General features: G+C 45.4%; 1 protein-coding gene across 3 annotated transcripts in view; it reads left to right on the top strand.

The window, feature by feature from the left end:
- ARID1A (AT-rich interaction domain 1A) overlaps nucleotides 1-25,446 on the top strand; it is a 74,162-nt gene that overhangs the window by 33,002 nt on the left and 15,714 nt on the right. For all 3 annotated transcript variants that reach the window (XM_082857989.1, XM_082857988.1, XM_082857987.1), the window contains exons 5-8: nucleotides 23,051-23,291; nucleotides 23,593-23,682; nucleotides 24,232-24,399; nucleotides 25,108-25,420. In XM_082857989.1, coding sequence (XP_082714115.1) covers nucleotides 23,051-23,291; nucleotides 23,593-23,682; nucleotides 24,232-24,399; nucleotides 25,108-25,420 — 812 coding nt within the window. The remainder of the gene's footprint in view (nucleotides 1-23,050; nucleotides 23,292-23,592; nucleotides 23,683-24,231; nucleotides 24,400-25,107; nucleotides 25,421-25,446) is intronic.

Genomic DNA, 25,446 nt, shown 5'->3' with positions numbered 1-25,446 from the left:
TGTTTGTCTGAGCGGTAAGCTGGGAGGTAGGATCTGGGGTGCATTCAGCATGGATTGTCACCTTGAGCATGGCGGAGTAAAAGCAGATTTGCTAGTTGTTGTTTTGTGTGAATAGGTGCTTTCGTCTAGTAGAGTTTTTGGTGCCCAGATGCTTGGTTAGTGTTTATAGAATGGACTGACAGTATCCTGAGAAAGACAGTGTGGTTTGCTGATTAAGAGCTTGGGCTCTACACTCAGAGTTCCTGGGTCTGCATTTTGACTCTGCCGCTAACTCTGGATCCTTGAGCAAGTCACTTAACCTCTCCGTGCCTTAGTTTTTGCATCTGTAAAATGAAACTCTGAAGTACCCACTTCATGGAGAGGTTAATATTAAATAAGTTTATATAAAGAGAGTACTGGTGCTTGTAGGTGCTCCATAAATGTCAGCTGTTATCATCATCATCTTAGAGGGACTATACTTGATACTCAAAGGCAGTTAACACCAACTATTAAATAGTAGGCTGGTTCTGGGAACATTTACCTTTCGTCTTAGCTCTGCCAGTACACGTAGGCAAGTCACTTAGGCTGGGCACAGGAATAAAATGGGATGTTCTGAAATCTAGTAAGACTGCAGGTAGCAAACCTGCCATTACAAATCTGGCTTCAGTTTAGGAAATGGAAATTCAGCCACAGGTGCAAATAAGATTCTTTTGAAATTTTGATTCTACTTGGATTTGAAGCTTGTCTCTTCATTTATTCTGACTTTGGGGAAAATGGTTTTGGGATCTTTAAAGAATAGATGGGAGGCAGGAACTCACTTCATCGTGAAGCCTCCATGGCTTCCCTTGAAGATCTCTGAACCATAACCTTAGTAGGGCAAGGTCTGTGGAGTCCCTCAGCACCTGTAATTCAGGCTTCCCAGGCCAGGATGAATAGCTATTGTCAGATGGGACTTCGGAGACTGTTGACTTTTTCAGCTGAGGAATTGGGGGAGGAAGTGTCTGAATAAGGCAATCACTCTTTGTTCCCTTCTCATTAATGTCTGTTGCAATCCTTTTCTGCATCCTGAACTTCACTGGAATGTGCTTTTTAACCTGATTCAGTCAGAACTGTGTAACCACTCCCTCATCATCTATGGTCTGTAGCTAAATCTGGGTGAGGTACACAATATTGTGGCAAGAATCCAGATCGGTGGATTTCTACCAGTGCTGTAAGTTGCTCCTCATCAAAAAGTTTCTGCTTGTTTCTAGTGACCTCTTGATTGGACTGTATTTGATAGCTTTTAGTCCTGAGAAACCTAGCCATACAAACATGTTGTGTGTCTTTTGAGGGTTGAGGGCCTTATACTGTTGAATCCAAGAGCTTGATTTGACCTTCTGAAGTGAAGACACTGGTAGCCTCTTGGGCCCAGGAGAGGGTTGTTCCTGGGTTAGCCTATCACAAGGAGCATTCCCAAGTTCAGGCTTCTACTGTAGATTCATACAAATGGGTCATTTGCTTTGTAGTAGAAACTCCGTGTGAGAGGTGAGCAGGCTGGGTTATTGGCATCTTGTTTGTTGAATTGCTTTTTATCCCTCTGCTACTTGGACAAAGAAACAAAAGGTGGTTTACTCTTCGAAATTTTGGTTTGATGCCAGATTTGCCTAGCCAGGCTGGGGAAATAGTCACATCTGAAGAAGGGAGAAGGCTGAATTCCCTGCAAGGGGCCCACTCCTTTCTTCAGCAGGTGTGTTAAGGGAGCCCTAAGTTCGCCAGTGAATCCCTCCACTCAGCACGTGTTTGTTTGGCTCCAGAGCAGATGCTGTGCTGACTGGAGGGCAGCCCCATCAGTGTTCCACATCCCTCTTTTCAATCATTCGCCTTTCTGGCTTAGCCCTAAAGGCATTACGATTGTGACCCTTGACTTAAAGGCTCAGTATGGTTTCTGATCCTGATTATTACAAAAATTAGATTTTGAGGAGTTTTTGCTCAGCTATTAATGCCAAACCACTTAGCTACTATTATCCTGATTATGTTATCCCTCTATTAAAATTTCTCAATTATTTTTCATTAATCTTAGAATAAAATCCAAAATCCTTATTATTACAAAGGCTATTCTCCGCCCCCCTCCCCGCCCTCCCTTTCTGATTTAGTAGGTCTGGAGTGAGGTCTCAGAATTTGCATTTCTAACAAATTCTTGATGCTGCTAGACCAAGGATGGCACTTTGAGAACCTCTGCTTCATCCTTTTTTGCTCTCTGCCCTCTCAGTTTCTGTAAGGCCCCATGCCTTTTCTGCTTCCAGCCCCTTGCACACAATCTTCCCTTTGCCTAACACACTTTTCCTCCTAACTTTTCCCGTTCATATTTCAGACTACATCTTCAAGATCATTTCCTCAGAAAACAACTTCCTAATCAAGCTTCAAAACTCAGCTTAAGGGGCTTCCCTGGTGGCGCAGTGGTTGAGAGTCCGCCTGCCAATGCAGGGGACGCGGGTTCGTGTCCCAGTCCGGGAGGATCCCATGTGCCGCGGAGCGGCTGGGCCCGTGAGCCATGGCAGCGGAGCCTGCGCGTCTGGAGCCTGTGCTCCGCAACGGGAGAGGCCACGACAGTGAGAGGCCCGCGTACGGCAAAAAAAAAAAAAAAAAAAAATCTCAGCGTAAATAACTTCTATGATGCCTTCACTGACTTAAGACAGTTTTTTTAATTAATTAATTATTAATTAGGTTGTGCTGCGTCTTAGTTGTGGCAGGCAGGCTCCTTCGTTGTGGCAGGTGAACTCTTAGTTGCAGCATGCATGTGAGATCTAGTTCCCTGACCAGGGATCGAATCTGGACCCCCTGCATTGGGAGCACAGAGTCTTAACCACTGTGCCACCAGCGAAGTCCCTAAAGTTAGTTTTTATTTTATTATTTTAAAAGCCTGCAATATTTAAGATATATGAAAAGGTATAAAAAATAATTAGTTGCCTGAGTACCCATCTTTAGAAACCAAACCTTGCTGGAACAGGTAAAAGCACCTTATATAGCCCAGTGGGATCACTTCCCTACCCTTGTGCCCAGAGAAGCACTATCCTGTATCTGAGGGTTTTTTGCTCCATCTTGCTAGAGTATTTTGCTGATACTTCTACGTTGTTGGGTCTTTTCCACTAGACAGAAAGCTCTTGGAGGGTAGGCATTGTATTATTGACCTCTGTGCCCATAACACGTATCGCATTATACCCAAAACCAGTGGTTCTCTACCTTGGCTGCATGTTAGAATTACCTGGGAAGCAAATGATCTTTAAAACCAATGGCCAGGGTTCACAGAGTTCTGATTTGTTTGATATGGGGTGAGGCTTGGGCTTTGGTATGCCTAGAAGCTGTCCTGGGTGATTCTGATCTACAGCCCCTGTAGAGATCCACTAGTCCAAACTATGTCAGGTTCCTTTACTGTAATAGACCATCTTAGTGCCCATGCTTCTTGTCAGTGCTTATCTCAAGGGTAATTTCAGTTACTTATTCCAAGCTTAGTGAGGGTAGACTTGCTTTGTCTTGCTCAATGCCATCATAGTGCCTGGCATATAGTAGGTTCCCACTCACTGAACAAATAAACCTGAGCAGGTTCATTGATCATCCAAAAAGTGTATGGCTGACAGGGGACAGCGTGACCATATTACCAGATTGTTGTTTTCACTGCTAGTGCAAAGCGGTTATCACAGACTGATATGGGAATGCCCAAACTTCATTTTAGAGGATAGATTAATTTATTTGTGCTTCCTGACAGTGGCCTTAGGAAGAAATGGGGTTGGGGTTTGTCATTATCTTATAGCTACCACTTCACCTTATGTTAAGAAGGTTCTTGGGACTTCCCTGCTGGCAGTCCAGTGGTCAAGACTCAGTGCTTCCATTGCAGGGGGCACGGTTCAATCCCTGGTCAGGGGAAGTAAGATCCTGCATGCCACATGGTGCAGCCAAAAAAAATAAAAGAAAGAAAGAAGGTTCTTGTAAGGGGTGGGTGAGCAAATCTCTAGGTGTTTCGTTAAGTCTTCAGTTTTCTTTATTTTGGGTCAAAGTCTGTAAGGGAGTCATCTGTAAATTGGTTTCTGACTTTTGATTATAGTCATTTTTGAGAATGACTTGGAGTTGCATCTTGAAAAGCTTCTATTTAAGTGATTCATTCAAGTGTATGTGGTTTCCTTGGAGTAATGACTGCTTCCCAAATTTTTCTTACTGCAGCACATTTGTAAATTTACATGTTAGTCTTGAAAGTGTACCTGGGATAGAGTTTCCATTCAGTGGTGCAAAATGGATATAGGATTAAAAGCCTTGATCTGGTAGAGGTTAGCTATATCACTGCTTCTCAAACTTCAGCATGCATTAGGAATCATCTGGAGATCAATTAGAACAAGATTACTGACCTCTACCCAGAGAGATTCTGATTCAGTAGTTGTGGGGTAGGACCCAAGAATTTGCATTTCTAAGAAGCTCTCAGGTGGTGCTGTAGTTCTAAAGACCATACTTGAATAACAATGAGCTTTGGTAGTCCTTTGAAAAGGGAAGAAAAAAATGACTAGACTTGGAAGCCACAGTGGCAACTTGAATAATAGTGGTGGTGACTTACACTGTCGTTTGCCTCTTGATGATCTGGAGGGAAGACTGCGGGTTGAAAATGAAGGAGGGGAGACCTTGGGAGAGACAGACTGCCTGCAGCTGTGCCCCCTGCAGTTTATTCGGAGGTTAGGGCAGCCCTTGCGTTGCCAGCACACCCTGGGAGCTCTCAGCTCTGTGGCACTGATTGCTGGATCCCTTGTATAAGTTGTTCACCAAATCCTAGTCTACCTCAGAAATGGCTTTTAAATCCCTTGTCCTTCCTCGTTGCCTTTCTTTCAGGCCCCCATTATCTCTCACCAGGTGTTTTGCTACAGAGTCCTGACCTGTTTCTTTTCCTTCCAAGTCTGTCCTCAACATAATCACCAGAGTGATCATCTTAAAAAATCAAACTTGGCAAGTTACACTATTGTTCTAAAACCTCTGGGTACTTGTTGCCTATAGGTTTAAGCCCAAGTGTGACATACAAGTTCCTTTGTGATCTGGAGTATTGAGGATATTTTAAAAAGAAAAAGAAAAGTAGGTAAGTTCCCTGTCTTACCTGTAAAACCTGGCACCCTGTTTGCTGTGGTTGTCATATAGGAGGCAGAATACGCATTAGACAAGGGTTGAACTTTGATGACTTCTGAGGTAATCTGAGCTCTTAAGTTGGTGAGTCTGAGTATGACATGCTTGCAACCCTCAAGGATCCTCCTCTGTTTCATTAGTAAAATAGATGGAAGAATGTGTGCCTGAATGTTACAGTGAGTGCTATCAGGGCTTGGTGAACTCAGTGATCCATTTATGTCTAAATAGTAGAGGGAAGACATCATGGCAGAAGTTTAGTTAGAATGAACTAGGTATGGATGTATTGGGGTGGTTGGAAAGGAAAGTACAGCCTGAGCAGAGGCTCGCTGGGGGTGGGATGCAGTGTGGATGACACTTAGAGGGGCTGGTCAGGATCAGGCTTCCCGGGGTGGGGAGTAACAAACAGGATGGAAAGCTAGATCACAGGGGCTGGAGCCCTGGTAGGATAAGGGAGCCATTTGGATCTTATCTCATAGGCCTGCAGATATGTAATTAGGGCAATAGCATGATGAAATTAATGTTTTACAGAAATGATCCATTGGTGTGTAGTGTAGTTTGAAAAGGGGATAGTCTGCAAGCAAGGGGATAAGTTAAACTGTTGAAATAGTTCTGGTGTTCAGTGGAGTTCTACCCCTCTGTCTCATTTACATAACCACCTAGTCTTAGTTGTGAGATGCACAGGAAAGAATCTATAGAACTGAGAATAACTGCATTCTACTGGCTGGAAAATTTAACAATGTTGTATACTGGGTTGGGGCGGGGGTGGGGGGATCTCATTGACGGAAATAGAAAGGTTAATAGGAAAACGCATTTTTGAGGAGAAGTTAAGTCCCATATAGTGAGATATCGAAAAACAAATGCTTAGTTACTAGTTGGAGATAGGAGACTGAAACTTGGGTAAGAGCTGAGTCTGGATAGAACTTGAGAGTTGTCTGCATAGTGGTTAATAGTTAAACCATGGAATGAAGTTAAACCATGGAATAGTTAAACCACCCAGACCATGCAGCATGGAGAGAGGAGCCAGATGGAGCCCTGGACAATGCCTGTGGTCACTGAGTAGAAGCGCCCAACACGTAGCTGGAGAGATTGGAGGGGGACCAGGATCATGTCATATTTCCATATTTCTGGAAGCCAAGGAAGGGACAAAGATGGTGTGCATCTAAAGTATTTTCAAGGAATATAAAGTTAGATTTGTCATGAAGCAGGTTATTGGAATACTTCTGAGGTAGGGAGAAGACCTAATTTCTGAGGGCTGGAGGGAAGGAAATGAGCAAGGGAAAGGTGTAAGGGTAACGAGCACCCTTGAAAGGCATGGAAAGGGAGGCAGCTGAATCGGCCTGAATTCCTTAGGTTCATCTCAAGACCCACATGTGTATAAAGCAGATAGATACAGAATGGTGACGCTGCTGGCAGAACATTAGGAAGGTATAAACAGGCACATCTTTCAGGAGTTGCGAGAGAAGGGAATCAGGGACACTGGTTTAGCTTAAAAGGGACACTATATATCCTTGACTGAAAATGTCTCAGACACTGCCATTGAAGATCTCAACCATATTTGTTTGCTGTGGTTAGATAGGAGTGGAAGTGTGGAAGTTGTTGATGCCAGGAGTGAGGTGAGCTGGAGTAGGATTTTTTTTTTTTTTTTTTTTTGCGATACGCGGGCCTCTCACTGTTGTGGCCTCTCCCGTTGCGGAGCACAGGCTCCGGACGCGCAGGCTCAGCGGCCATGGCTCACGGGCCCAGCCGCTCCGCGGCATGTGGGATCCTCCCGGACCGGGGCACGAACCCGTGTCCCCTGCATCGGCAGGCGGACTCTCAACCACTGCGCCACCAGGGAAGCCCAGGAGTAGGATTTTTAATGTCTGTTAAATTATCTAAAGATATTGTTGTATCAGTTGGGTTTCCAAGCCCTTCTTTAGATTTCTACTTAACAACAAAGTAGCTATTAGCACTCATGCTTTACTACTGTGATGTTCTCAAATCTTGAGAGCTTGGGTTATAGTGATCTGGAAAGAGGAAATGGGAGGGAACTCTTGTAGAATCTGAATCTTAGAGGGCAGGAGTGAAGCCAGGAAAGGATCTACAGCCAAAACGAATCTTCCTGGAAAGGCAGGAATTGAAATGTATTAAGTTGAATAATCACTTCTGTTTTTTGTTTTTTGTTTTTTGTTTTTTGTTTTTGCGGTACGCGGGCCTCTCACTGCTGTGGCCTCTCCTGTTGCGGAGCACAGGCTCCGGACGCGCAGGCTCAGCGGCCCAGCCACTCCGCGGCATGTGGGATCTTCCCGGACCGGGGCACGAACCCGTGTCCCCAGCATTGGCAGGCGGATTCTCAACCACTGCGCCACCAGGGAAGCCCACTTCTGTTTTACATAAGAAGAAACTAAGGCTCGGAATTTGAATTTGAATCCAGTTTTCTCTGATATTTTAGATGAAATATTTCCTTTAGCATCCCACCTAGCAGAGGAAAGTCATGGACAATCTGATTCTCTCTTAATGTTTAGCCAAAAGCCTGAACCCTTTGTCATTTAACATTTACTAGATTTGTCCTAAAAGAAGAGTATAAATGTATTTCCATTTCCCTTTTTTGCCCAGACCTGCCTGTGATGGAGGCATAGATGAGTTGTGAACTGAAGGCACAGGGAGGAGTGGGAGAGGGAAGATGGCCAAATCTATAGGTCAGGCCTGCTGGAGGTACTAACCAACTGGGGAATCACCTCAAACTGAAAAGTTGACAAAAGTGGTTCTTTGGTTTCCTTGTGTTGTATGGGAGCCTGCTCTGTGCCTTTTAAAAAATTTTTTAAGTCTGTTTTTTAAAAATATTTATTTATTTGCCTGCGTTGGGTCTTCGTTGCTATGCACGGGCTTTCTCTAGCTGCGGCCAGCGGGGGCTGCTCTTCGTTGTGGTGTGTGGGCTTCTCATTGCGGTGGCTTCTCTTGTTGCGGAGCACGGGCTCTAGGCACGTGGGCTTCAAGTGGTTGAGGCACGCAGGCTCAGTAGTTGTGGTTCACGGGCTCTAGAGCGCAGGCTCAGTAGTTGTGGTTCACGGGCTTAGTTGCTCCGTGGCATGTGGGATCTTCCCGGAACAGGGATAGGACCAGTGTCCCCTGCATTGGCAGGTGGATTCTTAACCACTGCGCCACCAGGGAAGTCCCTGTGCCTTTTTTTTTAAAGCAGTGTCCTGATTAATGCTAAAACTTTAATCAGTTAGATCCTTGGTACTGGGGAAAATGTGGTCCATTATCTAGCAGCACAGATATCACCTGGGAGCTTGCAAGAAATGCAGATTCTTGGGCCCCACACTAGCTTTATTGAATCCAACACTGTTAACAAGATCTCCAGGTGATTCATGTGTCTTATGGTTCTGAAGCAAGGAGGAGTTAGACCCTGAAAGCTGAGAGTAATATTTTCAAATAAAATATCATGCCAGAGACTTTGGAATACAATAAATTTTACCGTGTCTAGTAAACCAGTTGTTTTGTGGGTGCTCTGGGGGCCCTGACTCCCTGTGCCTACAGTCCAGACATTATTATGGGGCCATCTGCAACTCCCAGCATACCTCTGCAACCTCATCTCTGGCCACTCGCGTGTGCCTTAAGCTCCTCACAAGCCATGGTCCTTCCTGCCATTGTCCTTTTGCTTAAGGTGTGTGTGTGATCTCTGCTTGTTGGGATCTCTGCTCTGTTGGGATCTCTGTCCCAACCTTTTTTTTTTTTTTTTTTTAAAGCCCAGCAAACTTCTACTTTGGCTTCAAAACCTAGCTGTGAAATACCTTCTCTGGGACTTCTTCCCATTTTCTTCATGTTGACGTAGCATTATGCTGGTACTTCTGCTTGAGTACTCAGGCCTGTGTCTAATACCTGTGTCAGGCAAATACTTAGTAAAACCTTTGTTGACTAGCCCCTAGGTTCTTGCTACCTACTTGATCTTGGGGACCAGCTTTTTGTTGTCTAGGTTTATTGGTGAGGGGCGGGGGGGCAGAATGACAGAAATTCTCTAAAGACTTAAAAAACTGGAATGTTTGTGAAGGATTTTAATTTTACACTGTTAGTGTTTCCTTTCATCACATTTCATGGTAAAAGGAGGCAGGACCAACGGTTTTTGCCTAGGTTTTCGATGGCTTATTTTTAAAGGGATAACAGAAATGTCACTAGCAATTTTGGTACCCAGAGAAGCTGGGCCATTCCGAGGTTGGTGACCTGTTTTCTTTACATCTGACTGTGTATCTGTGCTTGCTCCCCTTGAATTGTAATCCAGGTGCTCTTAGAAAGTCTCATAAAGGAAATCCCCACCCCCTCTCACATATCTGCCCAGACTGCTCAGAGCAGCATGTACCACGAGCAAGTAGCTGTCCCTTCTCTAGAACGCCGGTTCTCTGGCAGGACTAGCCAATCTGCTTCTCCATCTTAGTCACGCTGCTTTGGCCCTGATACTGCCTGGCGCCTGCTGGAGCCTGTGCTGCTAGCAGCAGATTACTGTATGCTTGTTCCTGGGCCCATTTCCTGTTTCTATTCTAGTTGCTGGTGGCTCAGCTCTGCTTCCTGCCTGTGTGTCTCACACAGATTCCTCTTGCTGGAACCTTTTGTTTTCTTCGGAACAACTTCATTCTGAAAACTAACTGAGCCTTAGGTCTAGTGTTATGGCTCCTGGGCTCAGTTAGCGTTACTGAGGACTGGTGGGAAGTACCCCATCCCCACCAAGCATATCACTTCGATTTGACCTTGTTTTTCAGTTTGTCCCCAGTCCTGCTACAGGAAGCTGGTGGTTCGTTACTTCAATCAGAAATTGGTATAAGAAGATAAACTGGAATCTTGTAGGCCAAATGTATCTTCACTTATTAGCAGTGCAGGGCTGTCAGGACTGTTGTGCCCTGGTTCTTTTTTTTTTTTTTTTTTTTTTTTTTGGTGGTACGCGGCCTCTCACTGTTGTGGCCTCTCCCGTTGCGGAGCACAGGCTCCGGATGCGCAGGCTCAGCGGCCATGGCTCACAGGCCCAGCCGCTCCGCGGCATGTGGGATCTTCCCGGACCGGGGCACGAACCTGTGTCCCCTGCATCGGCAGGCGGACTCTCAACCGCTGCGCCACCAGGGAAGCCCGTGCCCTGGTTCTTTACCACCTGGAGTATGTAAAACATACTTCCTGCTGCTGAGGAAGACAGTTGGTACCCTTTCTAGCCCAAGCCTAGAGAATATATTTGGGCTTGGGCAGGTAATGCTATCCTCAGCAGAGTAAAAGCTTACAGAGAATATAGGGATGGAAAGGAAAGCATGTGCTGACTCAACCTTCCAACTTATGTGAGCAGTTCAACACCCCTCAGAGCTTAGAGTGGGAGGGAGAAAGTACAGGAAGGTTGTAAAAAAGGAAGAAGTGAAGGAGGTTGTCTTGGGCAAATGTATTTTAAAGTTCTAGGCTTCCCCATTTTGCCCATTTTTCCCCAGAAGACTCTGACTCAGGGAATATGCTTTGTGAATAATTCTCTTCTTTCTCCTTCACAACTACTCTCTTAGGATCATCTGATAGTACTGTGTCAGATAGAGTGATTTCTACACTGAACCTAGGCCATGCTAAACCCTAGGTATGTTTAATAGAGAAGTATTTAATATAGGGAATTGGACTTAAAAATTGTTAGGAGGATTGAGGGAGCATGCTGTAGGCTCATCCTCCAGGAATCGGGATCTAGACCTAGATTTGACCCACCAAGGGAACTCCTGCTTGTGAGTCACTATCAGATTGAGTGCTCTAAATCTGCTATCTAGGGATCAGTAAGCTGGAATCAAGAAGCAGCAGCTGCTGCTACCAGAACCACCACCCAGTTAACTGGAAGATGAAACCAAAATGCTCCTGTAGAAACAAGTGAAGGAGACAGAAGTATGATCACTGCCATACTTTGATCTAATCTTGAGTCTGATTCTAATTAGCAGAACCTGAATTATAGCCAAAACCCATCTGCAGGGATTCTGGGAAATGTAGTTTTTAGCTTTTTAACCTCTGCAATTAGGAAAAGAGTAGAATGAAGTTAGCATGAGCTACTCAACAGAATATTCACCACACTTAACACAAACACCACCATCCCCCCTCACCCCACTCTTTACATATATGAGGAATCCAAGACCCAAAAAAGTTAAAGGACTTGCCCAAGGTCATTCAGTAAATGAGAATATGGGCTTCCCTAATAGTGAAAACCCATTGCTTTTACTATTAGGACAAACTCCTATAAAGGGTGAGTAAAAAGCTCCTTTAGGGGAAGGAAGAGTGCCATATTCAGAAAACAGACTTTGGGGACTTCCCTGGTGGCACAGTGGTTAAGAATCTGCCTGCCAATGCAGGGGCACGGGTGCGAGCCCTGGTCCGGGAAGATCCCACATGCTGCGGAGCAGCTAAGCCCGTGCGCCACAACTACTGACCCTGTGCTCTAGAGCCCGTGAGCCACAACTACTGAGCCCGCATGCCTAGAGCCTGTGCTCCGCAACAAAGAGAAGTCACCGCAATGAGAAGCCCGCACACCGCAACAAAGAGTAGCCCCTGCTTGCCGCAACTAGAGAAAGCCCGCGCACAGCAACGAAGACCCAACGCAGCCAAAAAAAAATAAATAAATACATTAATTAATTAAAGAAAAAAAGAAAACAGACTTTGTCTTCCATATTCTCTTCTCTTTGAGGAAAGGGAGGGAGGAGGTATGGAGAGATGTGGGGTTGAGACTTCTAGGCAAAGGTAGTGATACTGTAGCTTCTGGATTTGGGTCTCCTCCATAGGAAGATGTAGGAAGCATTTACTCTGGAAGGAAGAAACCTCAACAACTAGAATTTCTTGAAATTCCTGAGTCAACATATGGATGAACTCAGTTGCCTAGGTGACAGTAGCTTTCCTCCATCTATCTCCCCTTCTCCTTCTCTCTTGTTGGTGCTTTTATAACCTGCAGAGCTGTCTGGGAGACTACCTTGGTGAAGTACATGCCCCAGTTCTGCCATTGTCCTTCTCCAAGAAGACCAAACAAAATCCAAAAGCTAGCCCCTAGATTTGGGATTGTGAAGCTGTTTCTTATCTGTCTGGGGAAGGTGGGTGAGGGGTAGCTTGGACTTTCTGAACGAAGTCCTCCTAGAAATGCTATATTTACAGAAACCACTAGGGCCCCCCTGCACCAGAGTGAGAATCTTGGTCCAGAGAGGAGGGCCCATAGGTGTGAACTATGTTAACATACCTGATAAATCAAGCATGGAATCAGCTCTGTTGTCTTTTTCTCATATTTCTAAGATATTTGATGTTCTACCTGAATGTTACGATGAAACTGGTATGTGATCTAGTGCTGTCCCTTTGGGGGCCAGTGCTTGATCTCTTGCTCCATCTACTTCCATGGCCAGAACCTATTTCTCCTCCCCACCTGGTGTCAGCATGGAATTGGCTGGTATTGTGATGTAATCTCTGATTGCTGTGAGGCGGAGCTCATCTCCAAGCTGTTGGCTAGCTTCCTATTGACCTTTCCCCAAGGGAGCTAAGAAGCCATGCCTTGTTGAAGGTGGGAACTAGAGGTTGAAGGTTCAGACTGAGAGCAAATCTGTCCCTTAAGGCCAGCTTTGTTGTGGGAGGAATATTGACGGTTGTTTACTGAGGTGAGTGAAGGTAATTTCCTGATATTTGAGGAGAGAAAAAAAGTAGGAGAGAAAAAAAGTAGGAGAGAAAAAAAGTAGGAGAGAAAAAAAAGTAGGAGAGAAACCAAGTTCCAAATAAATTCACTGCATCTGTATTCAGAGGAACTGTCATCAAGAATATTCGTTCTTTTCCTTCCTCGTCTTTTGCTTTTAGGACTTGACTATGTCTTTCCCTGTGTACAGAGTTGTTGTTGTTTTTTTGGTTTTAAAGGCCTTCAGGGCTGTCTTTTCTGGTTTAGGATTCTATCCATTCCCCACTCTCAGATTTCTTTGTTCCACACCCTCCCCCCAAATCTTTGGATTTTATCTAGACCCGTAGGTCATGGTAGGGAAGACCACTGGCAAATATAAATTTAGGACTTTAAATATCAAACCAAGGAGGCCATCCAGCCCCCTAGACCTTGGTCTACGCTGTGTTAAGCACAGTGCCAACTTTACCTTCCCTACTTGTGTACATTACGTCCTCCTTGCTTTCTGGTTGCTGTATTTCTGAGGAGCAGCCAAATGAGGTGAAGCCTAAGGTAGTACCCCTCCCCTTACACTTTTCAGATCTAGAATTCTGCCGTCTTTTCCTCTCCCCTTTTTCCTGTTCTCCTTACTCAAGTTCTAGGATCCAAGCTGATGATCATGGTGGAACACGGTCTGTGTGGTTGGCCTTCTTGACAGGGAATGCAAGCTTGGAGAAAGTAGGGGGTTCTTAACTTCTTTGTCTTCTCTAGCTTTACAGTGCTCATTTCCTGCTGGGATTAGAATAGCCCTATTCCATAAATATGCACTGATCTTGACTGCTCTAACTCAGGCCCAGCTCTGACCTAGTTTCATTTTTTTTCAGATTTGAGTCTTAGCAGCTAGTGACCCTTACAACACTCTGTACACTTTTGGCCAAGAGGTGGTTTCTGGCTAGATGAGACATTCTCTAATGAGAAATGCCTAAGTGAGAAGAAACCTTGGCAGGGGAGGGGTATGTGTCAGAAGGCTGGTCAGGTAGGTAACATGGGTATTATACAGATGTGGTGGGGTCTGTGACAAACTAGAAAGCAAGGTTTCAATCGATCAGCACCTCTGGGAGTTCTAGGATCTATTCTTTTCACAAGTTGGGAACCTGGATTTTTTTATGTAAAAACATCTGAATTATTAGAAAGGTCTCATGGGGATGTTGGGCAATGGATTAAAAGGTTCTCCGGGGCCTGTGGGTCTACCCCTGCAGCTTGTGGATTGCCCAGGTAGCTTTGGTTCCCTTGAGCTGGTGCTTACAATTTTTCTGGGTTTAGGGGCCAGCTGTGGGAAACACCATCTATCCGTTGCCAACTCTTATTGTGTTTTTGGTGTTTGTTTTATTGGCTTGGGGAGGGGGAAGTGCAGGGGAGATGTTGAGCAGAAGCACTCAATGTGATTAAACCTCTAGCCGAGCAGATCTGTGGGAGCAGAGTATCGACCCCTGGAAAATCAATGGCTGCTGCAGTGGCCGAGCTGCTGTTTGAAGGGGTGCCCACTGCAGGAATGCCGGCAGCCCAATGCTCTTTCTTCTCCCCACTTTTTACCTCAGCAGCGCCCTCAGCCTCCACCCAAAGGGTCAGACCTACGTCAAGAGATTCTGCTGAGGTGGATTAGAACAGCAGGTTCTTGTTTTTTGTAATTAGATTGAAATTTCTCCAGTGATACAGAGCCCCACCTCCCGACAGCCTCCTTGCCCGACGTTCCTTCCCTGCACTGCAGTTCTATCAAGAGCTCTTATCAAGTGGCTGAGGCCCTTTCAGGATTGCACTTCTCCGTCTTAGGCAGGAGAGTCAGTTCCCTTGATGACAACACCCAAGAGTCCCTCCTTCATTGTGGAGGTCTGGAGTGGAGGTGTGCAGGGTTAGGGTGGGGGAATGACTATTAAAGGAAAGAGACTAATAGAGATTGGGTCTAAAGAGGATGCTTTTGAGTAATATTTATCAAGCATTTATAGTCTTTTGTGTGCCTGGCATTTTTCTGGTCACTAATAACATAGGAGAATATAGCTCCTAAGGCTAATGAGGAAAAAGGCAGATTCAGCATAGTACCATCAGTCCCAAACACTGGGTCTAGAGGACCTTGAAGGGACTCTGGGCTCTGCCTGCGGAGCGAGCGTGAGGGGTCAGGGTAGTTATACTGTGATTGTGGAGGCTTTGCCCCCACAAAGCTGTTCTCATCTTTGAAGATCCCAAGGCAGAAAACAATTTTAGTCTGTAGTTGATACACCTATAGTGCAACTTCAAGCAACTGTTCTTCCCACCCAGTTGTCTTTGGTGGCTGGGAAATGGGCTACCCTGTTGTGTTAGAGGAGAGCTCTGTTGCCCCATTGTTGGAGCGCGGCTGTGGGCAGGGGGTTGAAGCTTGCTTGGCACATGCCCCAGAAAGGAGTAGTTTGGGAGTTGGGGCTCCTAAACAAGACCCAGTTGTCCTGCAGTTTGCAACGGTGGCTGCAGGGCTGGGTGAGGAAGAAAGTGTGAAATTATCGGAGATGAGGCCGCCTAGAGGCTAGGAGTGTTTTGACTTCTCTCTCTGGGCCACACCCTTATGCTTGATAATAGGATTAGGGCCCAGGAGTACCTGCAGAGAGAGATCAGACTCCTACTTTCATGGGACTTAACTTCCTGCTTATCTCCCTAGATTCTAAGTCACTCTCTCCTCCCTCCTCACCCCTGTGCATTAAGTATCCTTCTAAGGACCCAGAGGAGAGGAAAAGTAGTACACCCTTTAGTATAGAAAAAGTAGGTTTAAATTAAGAGAGTTATAGGTGACAGGGCTGACTTGAAATAACCATGAAAGGAAGAGTGATTTATAAGGAGGAGTGGCTAGGAAAGAGAGGAACACATAGCATTGTAGACTTGTAGAGTTGGATTATCTAGTTTTATTCTTTCCTTCTGCAGAAGAACTAAGTGATACCTAGTGAGGTTAGCCTCTTAGAGTCATGTAGCTAATCACCCGGTGTGTCTGGAGACAGACTGTTGTTGCCTCACCTTGTTTGGAGCATGGAGCCTAGCCTTTGATAGTGGCAAACTTCCACCTTATGGTGGAAAGAGTGCAGGCTTTGGAATCAAAAATATGGGTTTAGACCCAGTTCTTCTGTTTAATAGCTTTCTCTCCTTGGGTAAGTCATTTAACTTCTGAGCCTCTTGCTGCTTTGTTAAAATGGGGATGATACCTACCTCAGAAGATTGTGAGAGTGAAATGTGAGACAGCCACGTACCTTAGGGTTGAACACATGATAGTCACATATTCATGTCAGTTCTGAGTCCCTTAAAGAGGGAGACACGAAGGGACTTGGCTTTTATTCCTCTTTCCAACATCCTTTGAATTTGGAGATTTGGTCTCCCAGAGCTTTCTTTATGAAATTTGTTGAGTATATGTAGGGGATTTCGTCTTGGAAGTGGGCCCCTGAAAAGCATTCTGGAGACAAGAAGAGTCTGACATTTCTCTACTGTGCATTTCCCACTAGGCAGCCAGAAGGTACCAAGAAGAAATTATTCATTATCGCCAAAATACAAGCTTGTAGAAAAAGAGAAGTGGGAGTTTGGTGAGGGGTTTTTGGGAACTTGGGGTGTGGGGGGTTAAGAAATAAGAGTTCTCTGAGCCTTTCCCAGAGCAGTTTCTTCTATTCCACACAGTGAGTGTAGTCCAGGCAGGAGATGGTGCTTGGTCCTAAGCTGCAAGGATAGTTGCCAGCCTCTGTGTCTTTTCTTTCCCCTTCCTTACCACCTGCTTAAATCCTGACTTGGAAGTAAGAGGCAGCCTCTTCTGTGTGTTGATTCGTTCTTGGCATTTCCACCAGCACCGCTACCGCTAGCCTGCTCTCAAGGGAGGGATGGCATTTAGTCTCTTGGACTAAGACCACTTATTAGAACAACAGAGCAGCAGTCCTGTAACTCTGGAGTCCCTTCTAGCCTGGGTGGGTCAGATCGCCCATCTTTCCATTTAGCAAAGACTGAGGAGAAAAAAGAGAGAATTATTGTACTGAATATTTTTTTGTGAGTGTATGATAGAGGTAGCCTCTTCCTCCCCTGACCCTTGACAGATATGTTGCTTAAAGAAGCCTTTATGAAAAATCAGCTCTCCCCCAAATTTATTTGCCTTAAGTAGTTCTGAAGTAATTAAGTTTGTCTTTTTCCTTGAAGTTTGTTAAAACTATTGCCTCCTTTCCTACCATCTGCCTTTCATCAAAGTTAAGTTTCCCAACCTCTTCTGTGTTCTTCAGGATTTCCTCCCATTCTCCAGCCTGGGAGCAGCCTCCCACAGGGACCGTGGATCTGTTAGGCTGGGCAAGTATGTGTGTAGAATTTACCTGGGGCGGATGGTTTCCCTGCCAGTAGTCAGCACAACTTGGCAAAAGCTCTTCACAACTGAAAGAATATGAGGACTCCACCTGGGGGTTAACAGAAGCTCTATTTCTCGAGGATTCGGCCAAATTTATGAGAAAACCCTGAATCTGAGCATTGCTATGAGCTCGTTCTTTAGACTTCCTTATTGATGTTGCTTAATCTGTTCAGCAAAATGAGCTGATGTCATCCTTGTGAGTCTCTGTCAGAAGATTGTTTAACCCCCCCACCCTTCTGTAACCCTGATCTGGTATCTTCCTGCTTGAAAGTGTACTTAATCAGGCAGCCAGTTCATGTTAGAATTTGTAGCTCTTCCTGTGAGAGCACTGCAAACACCCCCCAACCCCACCCCACCCCCCACACACACCCAGTGAGGTATGGACTGTGTGATTTTGGGCATGGTTTTGTTGTGGTGTGAAGAGGTGTTAGCTGCTGAGTTCTGTTTGTCAGCAGAGCCTGACAGACCCATGCTGGCACTCGCTGGGGCTGGGCAACCAATCACAGCTGGAACAGTTATCGTCATGGAATCCCTATGGGCTTCCTCTATCAGGTCACATCCCAAAATAACATTGGGCAGTATTTCAAGTGAAGAAACGAAGGCTTTCGGGGCTGTAGCCAGCCTGGAGTGTGAGATTCTGTGTGAAATAGTTGGACCTGCTCCAGCGCTTTTGATCTGCATGGTAGATGAGCAATAAAATGCATGAAACACGTTGGAAACACGTGAGGAAATTCTCCCTGGCCCTGCTGCTTCCTTGGAACTGGCAGGGCACTGAGTGGGCTGATCCTCACCTCCTATCTCTCAGCAGGATTATGCTTGGAGGAATGCAAGCCCGGGAAAAGAGATCTTTCCACTTACAGGGCATTGCTACAATTCTTTCAGCAGTCCTCCTAGAAGACACCTGTTAGGTGGACTCTTTTGGGAGAACTGAGAACCTGAGTCCTGAAATGCTAAAGGTCGCCCCACCAGGGAGAGAGAATAGGGGCTTGGATTGATTGAACTTTGTCTGTGTGATATGTGTGCTGTAGAAAGCCGAACTTGTTAGGCACATTGAAGTCTGACTCAACAACCAGACATCCGGCTTTTTGTGGAACAAAAGACCTGAAAAACTGGCTTTTTGTAGGGTAGAAAGCAGAGGTGTGTCCTGTGCAATAAAAGGACGTGGAGTTCAGAGCAATATCTGTTCATGCAGATGGAGGAGGGAGACTTCTTTTGGAGTCTTCTGCTTTTACCACTCCCTCTCATTTCCCAATAAAAACATTTACTGTGATTAGCCGCTCAGATTGATGGGTATGTCTTACATCTTATACTGCTGTGTGTAGTTAGTTGTATCTCTTATTCAGGGTATTGCTGCTGGTATTGCATTTTCCATATGGCCCTGACTATATGGTGCCGGTAGAGTTTCTTGCAGATGCCCCAGACTCAGATTTGTCACAGACTCAGATTTGTCCAGTCCTTTCGTCGTATAAATGAGAAAACTGAAGCCCATCTTGTTGCTAGCTTGCCCAAGGTCACAACTGATAAGTACCAAGAGCTGGGCTTTGGTCTCCTAACTCAAGGTTATGATGCTTTTTCCTCAGTCTATATAGTATCACAGCGTAGTGGAAAGAGAAAGAACATAGGCTTTGGGGTTCAGCAGATCTGGGTTCAAAGTCTGATTTCTGCCACTTACTGGCTGGATGGCTTGGGCATGTAACCCCGTCTCTGAGCACCCGCTTGCTCCTTTTCAACATGTTAGTGGTGGTAGTACCTGCTTCCAAGAATTGTAGAAAATTAAGTAACTCCATAAAATGCCTGACACGTCGTAGGTGCTCAAATGATAGTTATTGTTAGTATTAATATAAATGATCTGTTCCTTCCTATGCTAACATTCTGGTTCTTAATATCTTTTTAAATCAACTCCCCCCATGCCGACCAGTTGCCCTCTGATGAAAATGACAGTTTGAGAGACTGGCTTCAAACAACCAAATGAGAGACATAAGAAGATTAATGCTGATTCTTCCCCTACGGTTACTCTGTGCCCAGGCATCCCAGCCCACGTGGACTGCTGTTGACAGTGGTTTACTTAGTACTTTTTCTCTACGAAGCTCAGGGCACTTTACCAAAACTGACAGCTCTCCTCAGAATGCCTCTGTGAAGGAAGCCACCACATTGCCACCACAGGTGCCTCCAGGGTCCTGAGAGCGCAACCCCAGGGGCTGCCAGTGGTTTTTTTCAGGCTCCTGGGATCCCTCAGGTGGGCTAGGACGTTTGCTTGTGTATCTGTGGAGAGCCTGGTTTTTAACAGATGTGTGGCTGAAAGAGCATCTGTAGGCCCCACCCTGACCCCATAGCAGCGGTTGTTGGGTTGGTGGGGTTTTTTCCTTTTTATTTTTTTCATTGATATATATTTGATATACAATATTATATTAGTTTCAGGTGTACAGTATAACGATTCAGTATTTGTATATATTGTGAAATGAGTAACACAATGAGTCTAGTTAACATCGTCACCTGTATAGTTACAGAATATTTTTTTCTTGTGATGAGAACTTTTTAAATATTTCAGATATACAGTTTTATTAACTTTAGTCACCATACTGTACATTACACCCCCATGGCTTATTTATTTTATAACAGGAAGTTTGTACCTTTTAACCCCCTTCTCTGATTTCTCCCCCGCCACCTCTGGCCACCACCAGCCTTCTCTGTGAGCTTGGTTTTTGTTCTGTTTTGTTTTAGATTCCACATGTAAGTGAGATCATACAGTACTTACCTTTCTCTGTTTGACTTATTTCACTTAGCATAGTGCACTCAAGGTTCATCCATGCTGTCACAAATGGCAAGATTTCATCCTTTTTTATGACTGAATAATAATATTCCTGTGTGTGTGTGTGTGTGTGTGTGTGTGTGTACACCACATTTTGTTTATCCGTTCATCTGTCATTGGACATTTAGGTTGCTTTCATGCCTTGGCTATCGTAAATAATGCTACAGTGAACATGGGGGTGCATCTATCTTTTCGAGTTAGTGTTTTGGTTTTCTTTGGATAAATACCCAGAAGTGGAATTGCTGGATCATGTGGTAGTTCCTTTTTTTTTTTTTTTTTTTTTGAGGGACCTCCATACTGTTTTCCATAGTGGCTGCACCAATTTATATTCCCACCAGCAGTGCACGAGGGTTCCCTTTTTTCCACATCCTTGCCAATACTTGTTTCTTTTCGTCTTTTTGTTAATAGCCATCCTAACAGACGTGAGGCTTATTGTGGTTTTGAATTGCATTTTCCTGATGGTTAGTGATGTTGAACATCCTCTTTTTTTTTTCCTCCTCAGCTCCTCAGAAGGTCTCCAAGGATATACACCAGCTTGAACAGGGGTTCCTCTATTGAAGGCAGCAGAAAGAGAGCAAAGGGGACTTTTAAGTTTACCTATACTGTCTCAACTGTTTTTACCATGAGAATGTTCATGTTTTACTTGTTTAATCAAAGACAGAAATGTTTAAAACATTTAATTTTTCAAGGCCATTTGAAGAGTCCTTGTCTTATGGATAGACCTTCAATTCCTGTACTGTTCCAAAGTATGCTGATTTCTTTTTCCTCTAAGCAAGTAGCTCTTATTACTAGAAGCTGGTGGTTTGGTAAGGAATGGAGACAGTAGGAGGGAATGCTGAGGAAAGCTACTGGTCCCTAAAACAGAGCATTGGGCTGTGGTTTCTGTTATAAACCAGGGCTTAACAAGCGGCTTTCAAGGCCTTTTCTGGCCTACACAATTGGCTCCTCTTGTCATCTTGCTGCCTCTTTGAGTTTACTCTCCTTGGTTCAGAAGCTAGGTGTCCCTGGTACAGCTTAGCCCTCAACGTGGGGAAGGAATCCTCCTCTCTTGGGATGAATCTAGGGCTCTTCATAGCTCCAGGTACTTTAATCCTTTGAGACGAAAGAGGCCCTTTGGTGTTACCTAGAGAAGGGCTTCTTGAGTTCTCTCCCATGCTGGGACTAATTCTAGTTGCAGTTTGTGAAAGCATGCTATGGTATACCGGGTCTGCTCCTTGTAGGAAAGCTAGCATTTTCTGACTTCTCAGCTAACACTGAGAGCTGAACACAGACACAAATGCACACCTACCTACTTGCCTTGCCTTCAAGGCAAGCTTTGTTCCTACAGAACTCAGCAGAAATACTCCCAGCCTAGTGAAGTAACCAACTGGTTTGCAAAGATCCAACCAACCTGGATACTTAGGGGAGAGCCTAAGAGGTGCTCTTTGATCTCCAATGTTACTGTCGGACTCCAGGGTCAGAATCACCTTGAACTGATCTCTCCAAGGTGAGCTTGTTGTGGGAATAGGAATAGACTCAAATCAGGCCATTTTGAATTTCCTTCCTTTTCAGCTGTGTCTCTTTAAGAGAACTCTTTTCTTAACTATTTGAGTATTAGGGTTTTTCACAGACCTGAGCGTGTACTGAAAGCTTTCATTCTTTCTTCAAGGTACAGTTAGTTCCCAGCCTGAAGTTAATGCGTGATGTTGAGCTCATGGTATTGCTAGAGAGTGAACTTGGGGCTGGGAGTGGGTTGGGGGTGCATTTCCTGGGGTGAATATTTTTATTTTTTTGGTGTGCCACGCGGCATGGAGGATCTTAGTTCCCTGGTCAGGGATCGAACCCACGCCCCCTGCAGTGGAAGTGTGGAATCTTAACCACTGGACTGCCAGGGAAGTCCCTTTTTCTATTTTTAAATATTTTTCATATTGAGCTCCTGATTGCTAATCTTGGGGTTTACTGACCTAGAGTGAACTCTTTACTGATTAATTCAAGACAAGCACAACCTCCAAATAAATACCAAATTCTCATTGAAAAACTTAAAACTAGGGAAAAAAACTGGGTTTGTTCAGTTGGCAAACATTTGTTCATCCCTGTTGTTGGCCAGGTGTTAGGAATGTAGTCCCAGACCCTCTTGGCAGTTAAAGAATTGTCTGTGCAATATATCCCTTTCTTACCTCCTACCCCTTATGTTTTAAAGTATGGTAACTTGGAGTGAGTTCTTGGTAAATGTAGGTTATAATAATTTGATGGAGAGGGGATCTGTGAATGTTGCCCAAACTTGTTAACATTTTCTTATAGCTCCTGATGCTGTCCTGGCAGTGTTTTGTTAAGTTTCCCCGTTGGAAAAGAACTAAAGGCTCGCTGAAAGAGCTGCTCTCTTATGACTGTAGAAGTTGGGGCTGGGAAAGAAGATGAAAGTACTATATGTGCTTCTGGTAGATAGACCAGAAGATAGACCAGATAGACCAGCAAACTATAGCTTGTGGACTAGTTACTTTTAAAAATTAATTAATTAATGGCTGTGTTGGGTCTTCGTTGCTGCGCGTGGGGGCTACTCTCATTGCGGTGCGCGGGCTTCTCGTTGCAGTGGCTTCTCTTGTTGCGGAGCACGGGCTCTAGGCGCGCGGGCTTCAGTAGTTGTGGCACATGGGCTCAGTAGTTGTGGCTCACGGGCTCAGTAGTTGTGGCTCGCGGGCTCTAGAGCGTAGGCTCAGTAGTTGTGGCGCACGGGCTCAGTTGCTCCGCGGCATGTGGGATCTTCCCGGACCAGGGCTCGAACCCGTGTCCCCTGCATTGGCGGGCGGATTCTTAACCACTGTGCCACCAGGGAAGTCCCTAGTTACTTGTTTTTATAAATAATGTTTTGTTAGAACACAGTCACATCCATTTGTTTATGTGTTGTCTGTGACTGCTTCTGCACTCTGGTGGCAGAGTTGAATAGTTGTGACAAAGACTATGTGGCCTTTAGAGTCTAAAGTATTTCCTCTCTGGCCCTTAATAGAGAGCTTGCTGTATGTAAGCTATAGTATCACGACTGCATAAATGTGTGCAGTATATTTACTTCGGGTTGTTTAAGAAAAATGTTGATCATGTAGTAGGATTGTTGGAAAAAGAATCTTTCTGCCTAATACTGCTAATCCATGTCCTTGTGTGTATGTTCCAGGATCTGTCTGGTTCAATAGACGATCTCCCCATGGGGACAGAAGGAGCTCTGAGCCCTGGAGTGAGCACATCAGGGATTTCAAGCAGCCAAGGGGAGCAGAGTAATCCAGCTCAGTCTCCTTTTTCTCCCCATACCTCCCCTCACCTGCCTGGCATCCGAGGCCCCTCCCCGTCCCCAGTTGGCTCTCCTGCCAGTGTTGCTCAGTCTCGCTCAGGACCACTCTCGCCTGCTGCAGTGCCAGGTACCCACGAGTGCTGACCTTTGGGGAAAGGGAAAGAGGACTGGCCCCCAGCAATATTAGGGAGCCCCAGGCTTCCACTGGCAGAGAGTTTCCCTTCAGCATTTGAAGAAGGGAGATGGGAGCCCCTTTGCTGGATCCTTTTGTGAATGGGATACTGGGAGGTTCTTGGCCTTCTCAGAAGCCATTTCCAGTTCTAACTTGACCTTCTGGCTAGAATTTCCAGGCTATGGAATTCTAGTTGCGGCGGAATTCTAGTTCCAATTAGTCATAATTGGCTTACTTCTTTCTCTGTCTGGAGCAGGCAACCAGATGCCACCTCGGCCACCCAGTGGCCAGTCGGACAGCATCATGCATCCTTCTATGAACCAATCAAGCATTGCCCAAGATCGAGGTGAGAGGCTGGGCTTCAAGGGAGGGGGGAGCAGGGCAGAGGCAGACCTTTGATTGATTATCTGTGCAACAGCTTTTGGAGAACTGTATGACCATGAAGCTTAGGACAGTGTCAGCAGCAGGTTGTGAAGTTAGGATGGGCTTGGCCATCTTGGTGTCTCCAGAATTATGTTCCCCCATAGTCATTCTTTGTTGGTCATGTGTTTTGATGGATTTCCCCCCTACATTGTGCCTGATTTGGTCAGTAAATACTAAATACTCAGCATTGAATCTTTACCCTTTAAATCCTACCTCTTTTTGGGGGGAGAGGGGGGGGTCATTGCTGTTTGTTTTTTCAAACCTCCATTTAGTAGAAACAGTTGGCATGCCCTGGTTAATGGCTGTGTCACTTTTGAGTGTGCCTAAAAGAGCACACAATTTATACAGCAGATAAGAGCCCCCGTGCAAGTATTTGCTAAAGAAAACGTAGATGGTGAAGTCCTAGGGTAAGGGAGAGCATTTGTTCCCATTGTATTGAGGTACTAACTTTATGGACACTACCCACAAATAGGTTACATGCAGAGGAACCCCCAGATGCCCCAGTACAGTTCCCCCCAGCCCGGGTCGGCCTTATCTCCACGTCAGCCTTCTGGAGGACAGATGCACACAGGCATGGGCTCCTACCAGCAGAACTCCATGGGGAGCTATGGTCCCCAGGGAAGTCAGTACGGCCCACAGGGTGAGTATACTACCGTAGGAGTACATGGAGGTGAGGCGAGAAAAGAGTTCCTTGTTTGATATGCTGCTCTCTGGGTTATTAGAGTAGAACTGTCCTTTGCCTTAAGTCCACCAAGACCAGGCCCTTAAATAGGGCAGGACTGCCATCATGGGAAAGTCCTTGAATATCTCTGAGCCTCTGTTTCATCTCTAAAATGGGGATAAGGTATTTAGCCCAAGACTGAGCACAGACACTTAGTAAATGGTAATTATTGGTTATTAAACTTTTTTGAGTAAATTAGTCCTACTAGAGTAGATCTTTGCTCAAAATCAGCCCTAGGTGGATCTAAAGCTGAATTTCTTAAACAGAGCATGGAAGATGAGTATGTAGAAAGGAAAGAATTCTGGGCGTTGAAGGGCCTGGATAGCAGCATAGCCAGCCTGGCCTGCCAGACAGCTTTGCTCTGTGCTGTGCTGTCCTTAAGATAAGGGGACGACTGAGGCCTGCCTTTAAATACTCCTGCCCCCCCCCCACTTTTTTTGTTTTTAAATGGATCATGAAGTTTTGTTGTTGTTGTTTAAAGAGACCATGAAATTGGTCTCTTTCCAGACCAAATATTGAATGATTCCCATTATTTGTTATCTTTGGAGTTTTAGAGTTGAGTGTTATTAGTGAGTTGCTAGTGAGTCACTAACCAAGTCTCTGCATCTTCTCTCCTTCCCCTCCCAGGAGGCTACCCCAGGCAGCCAAACTATAATGCCTTGCCCAATGCTAACTACCCCAGTGCAGGCATGGCTGGAAGCATGAACCCTATGGGTGCTGGAGGTCAGATGCATGGGCAGCCTGGCATCCCACCTTATGGCACACTCCCTCCAGGGAGAATGAGTCATGCCTCCATGGGCAACCGGCCTTATGGCCCTAACATGGCCAATATGCCACCTCAGGTTGGGTCAGGGATGTGTCCCCCACCAGGGGGTATGAACCGGAAAACTCAAGAAACTGCTGTCGCCATGCACGTTGCTGCCAACTCTATCCAGAACAGGTAAGGCCTGGGAAGTGAAGAGGGAG

This window comes from Leucopleurus acutus, assembly GCF_964270905.1.
Source record: "Leucopleurus acutus genome assembly, chromosome: 2".
Lineage (NCBI taxonomy): Eukaryota > Metazoa > Chordata > Mammalia > Artiodactyla > Delphinidae > Leucopleurus > Leucopleurus acutus.
This window is presented reverse-complemented; position numbering and strand designations above follow the sequence as displayed.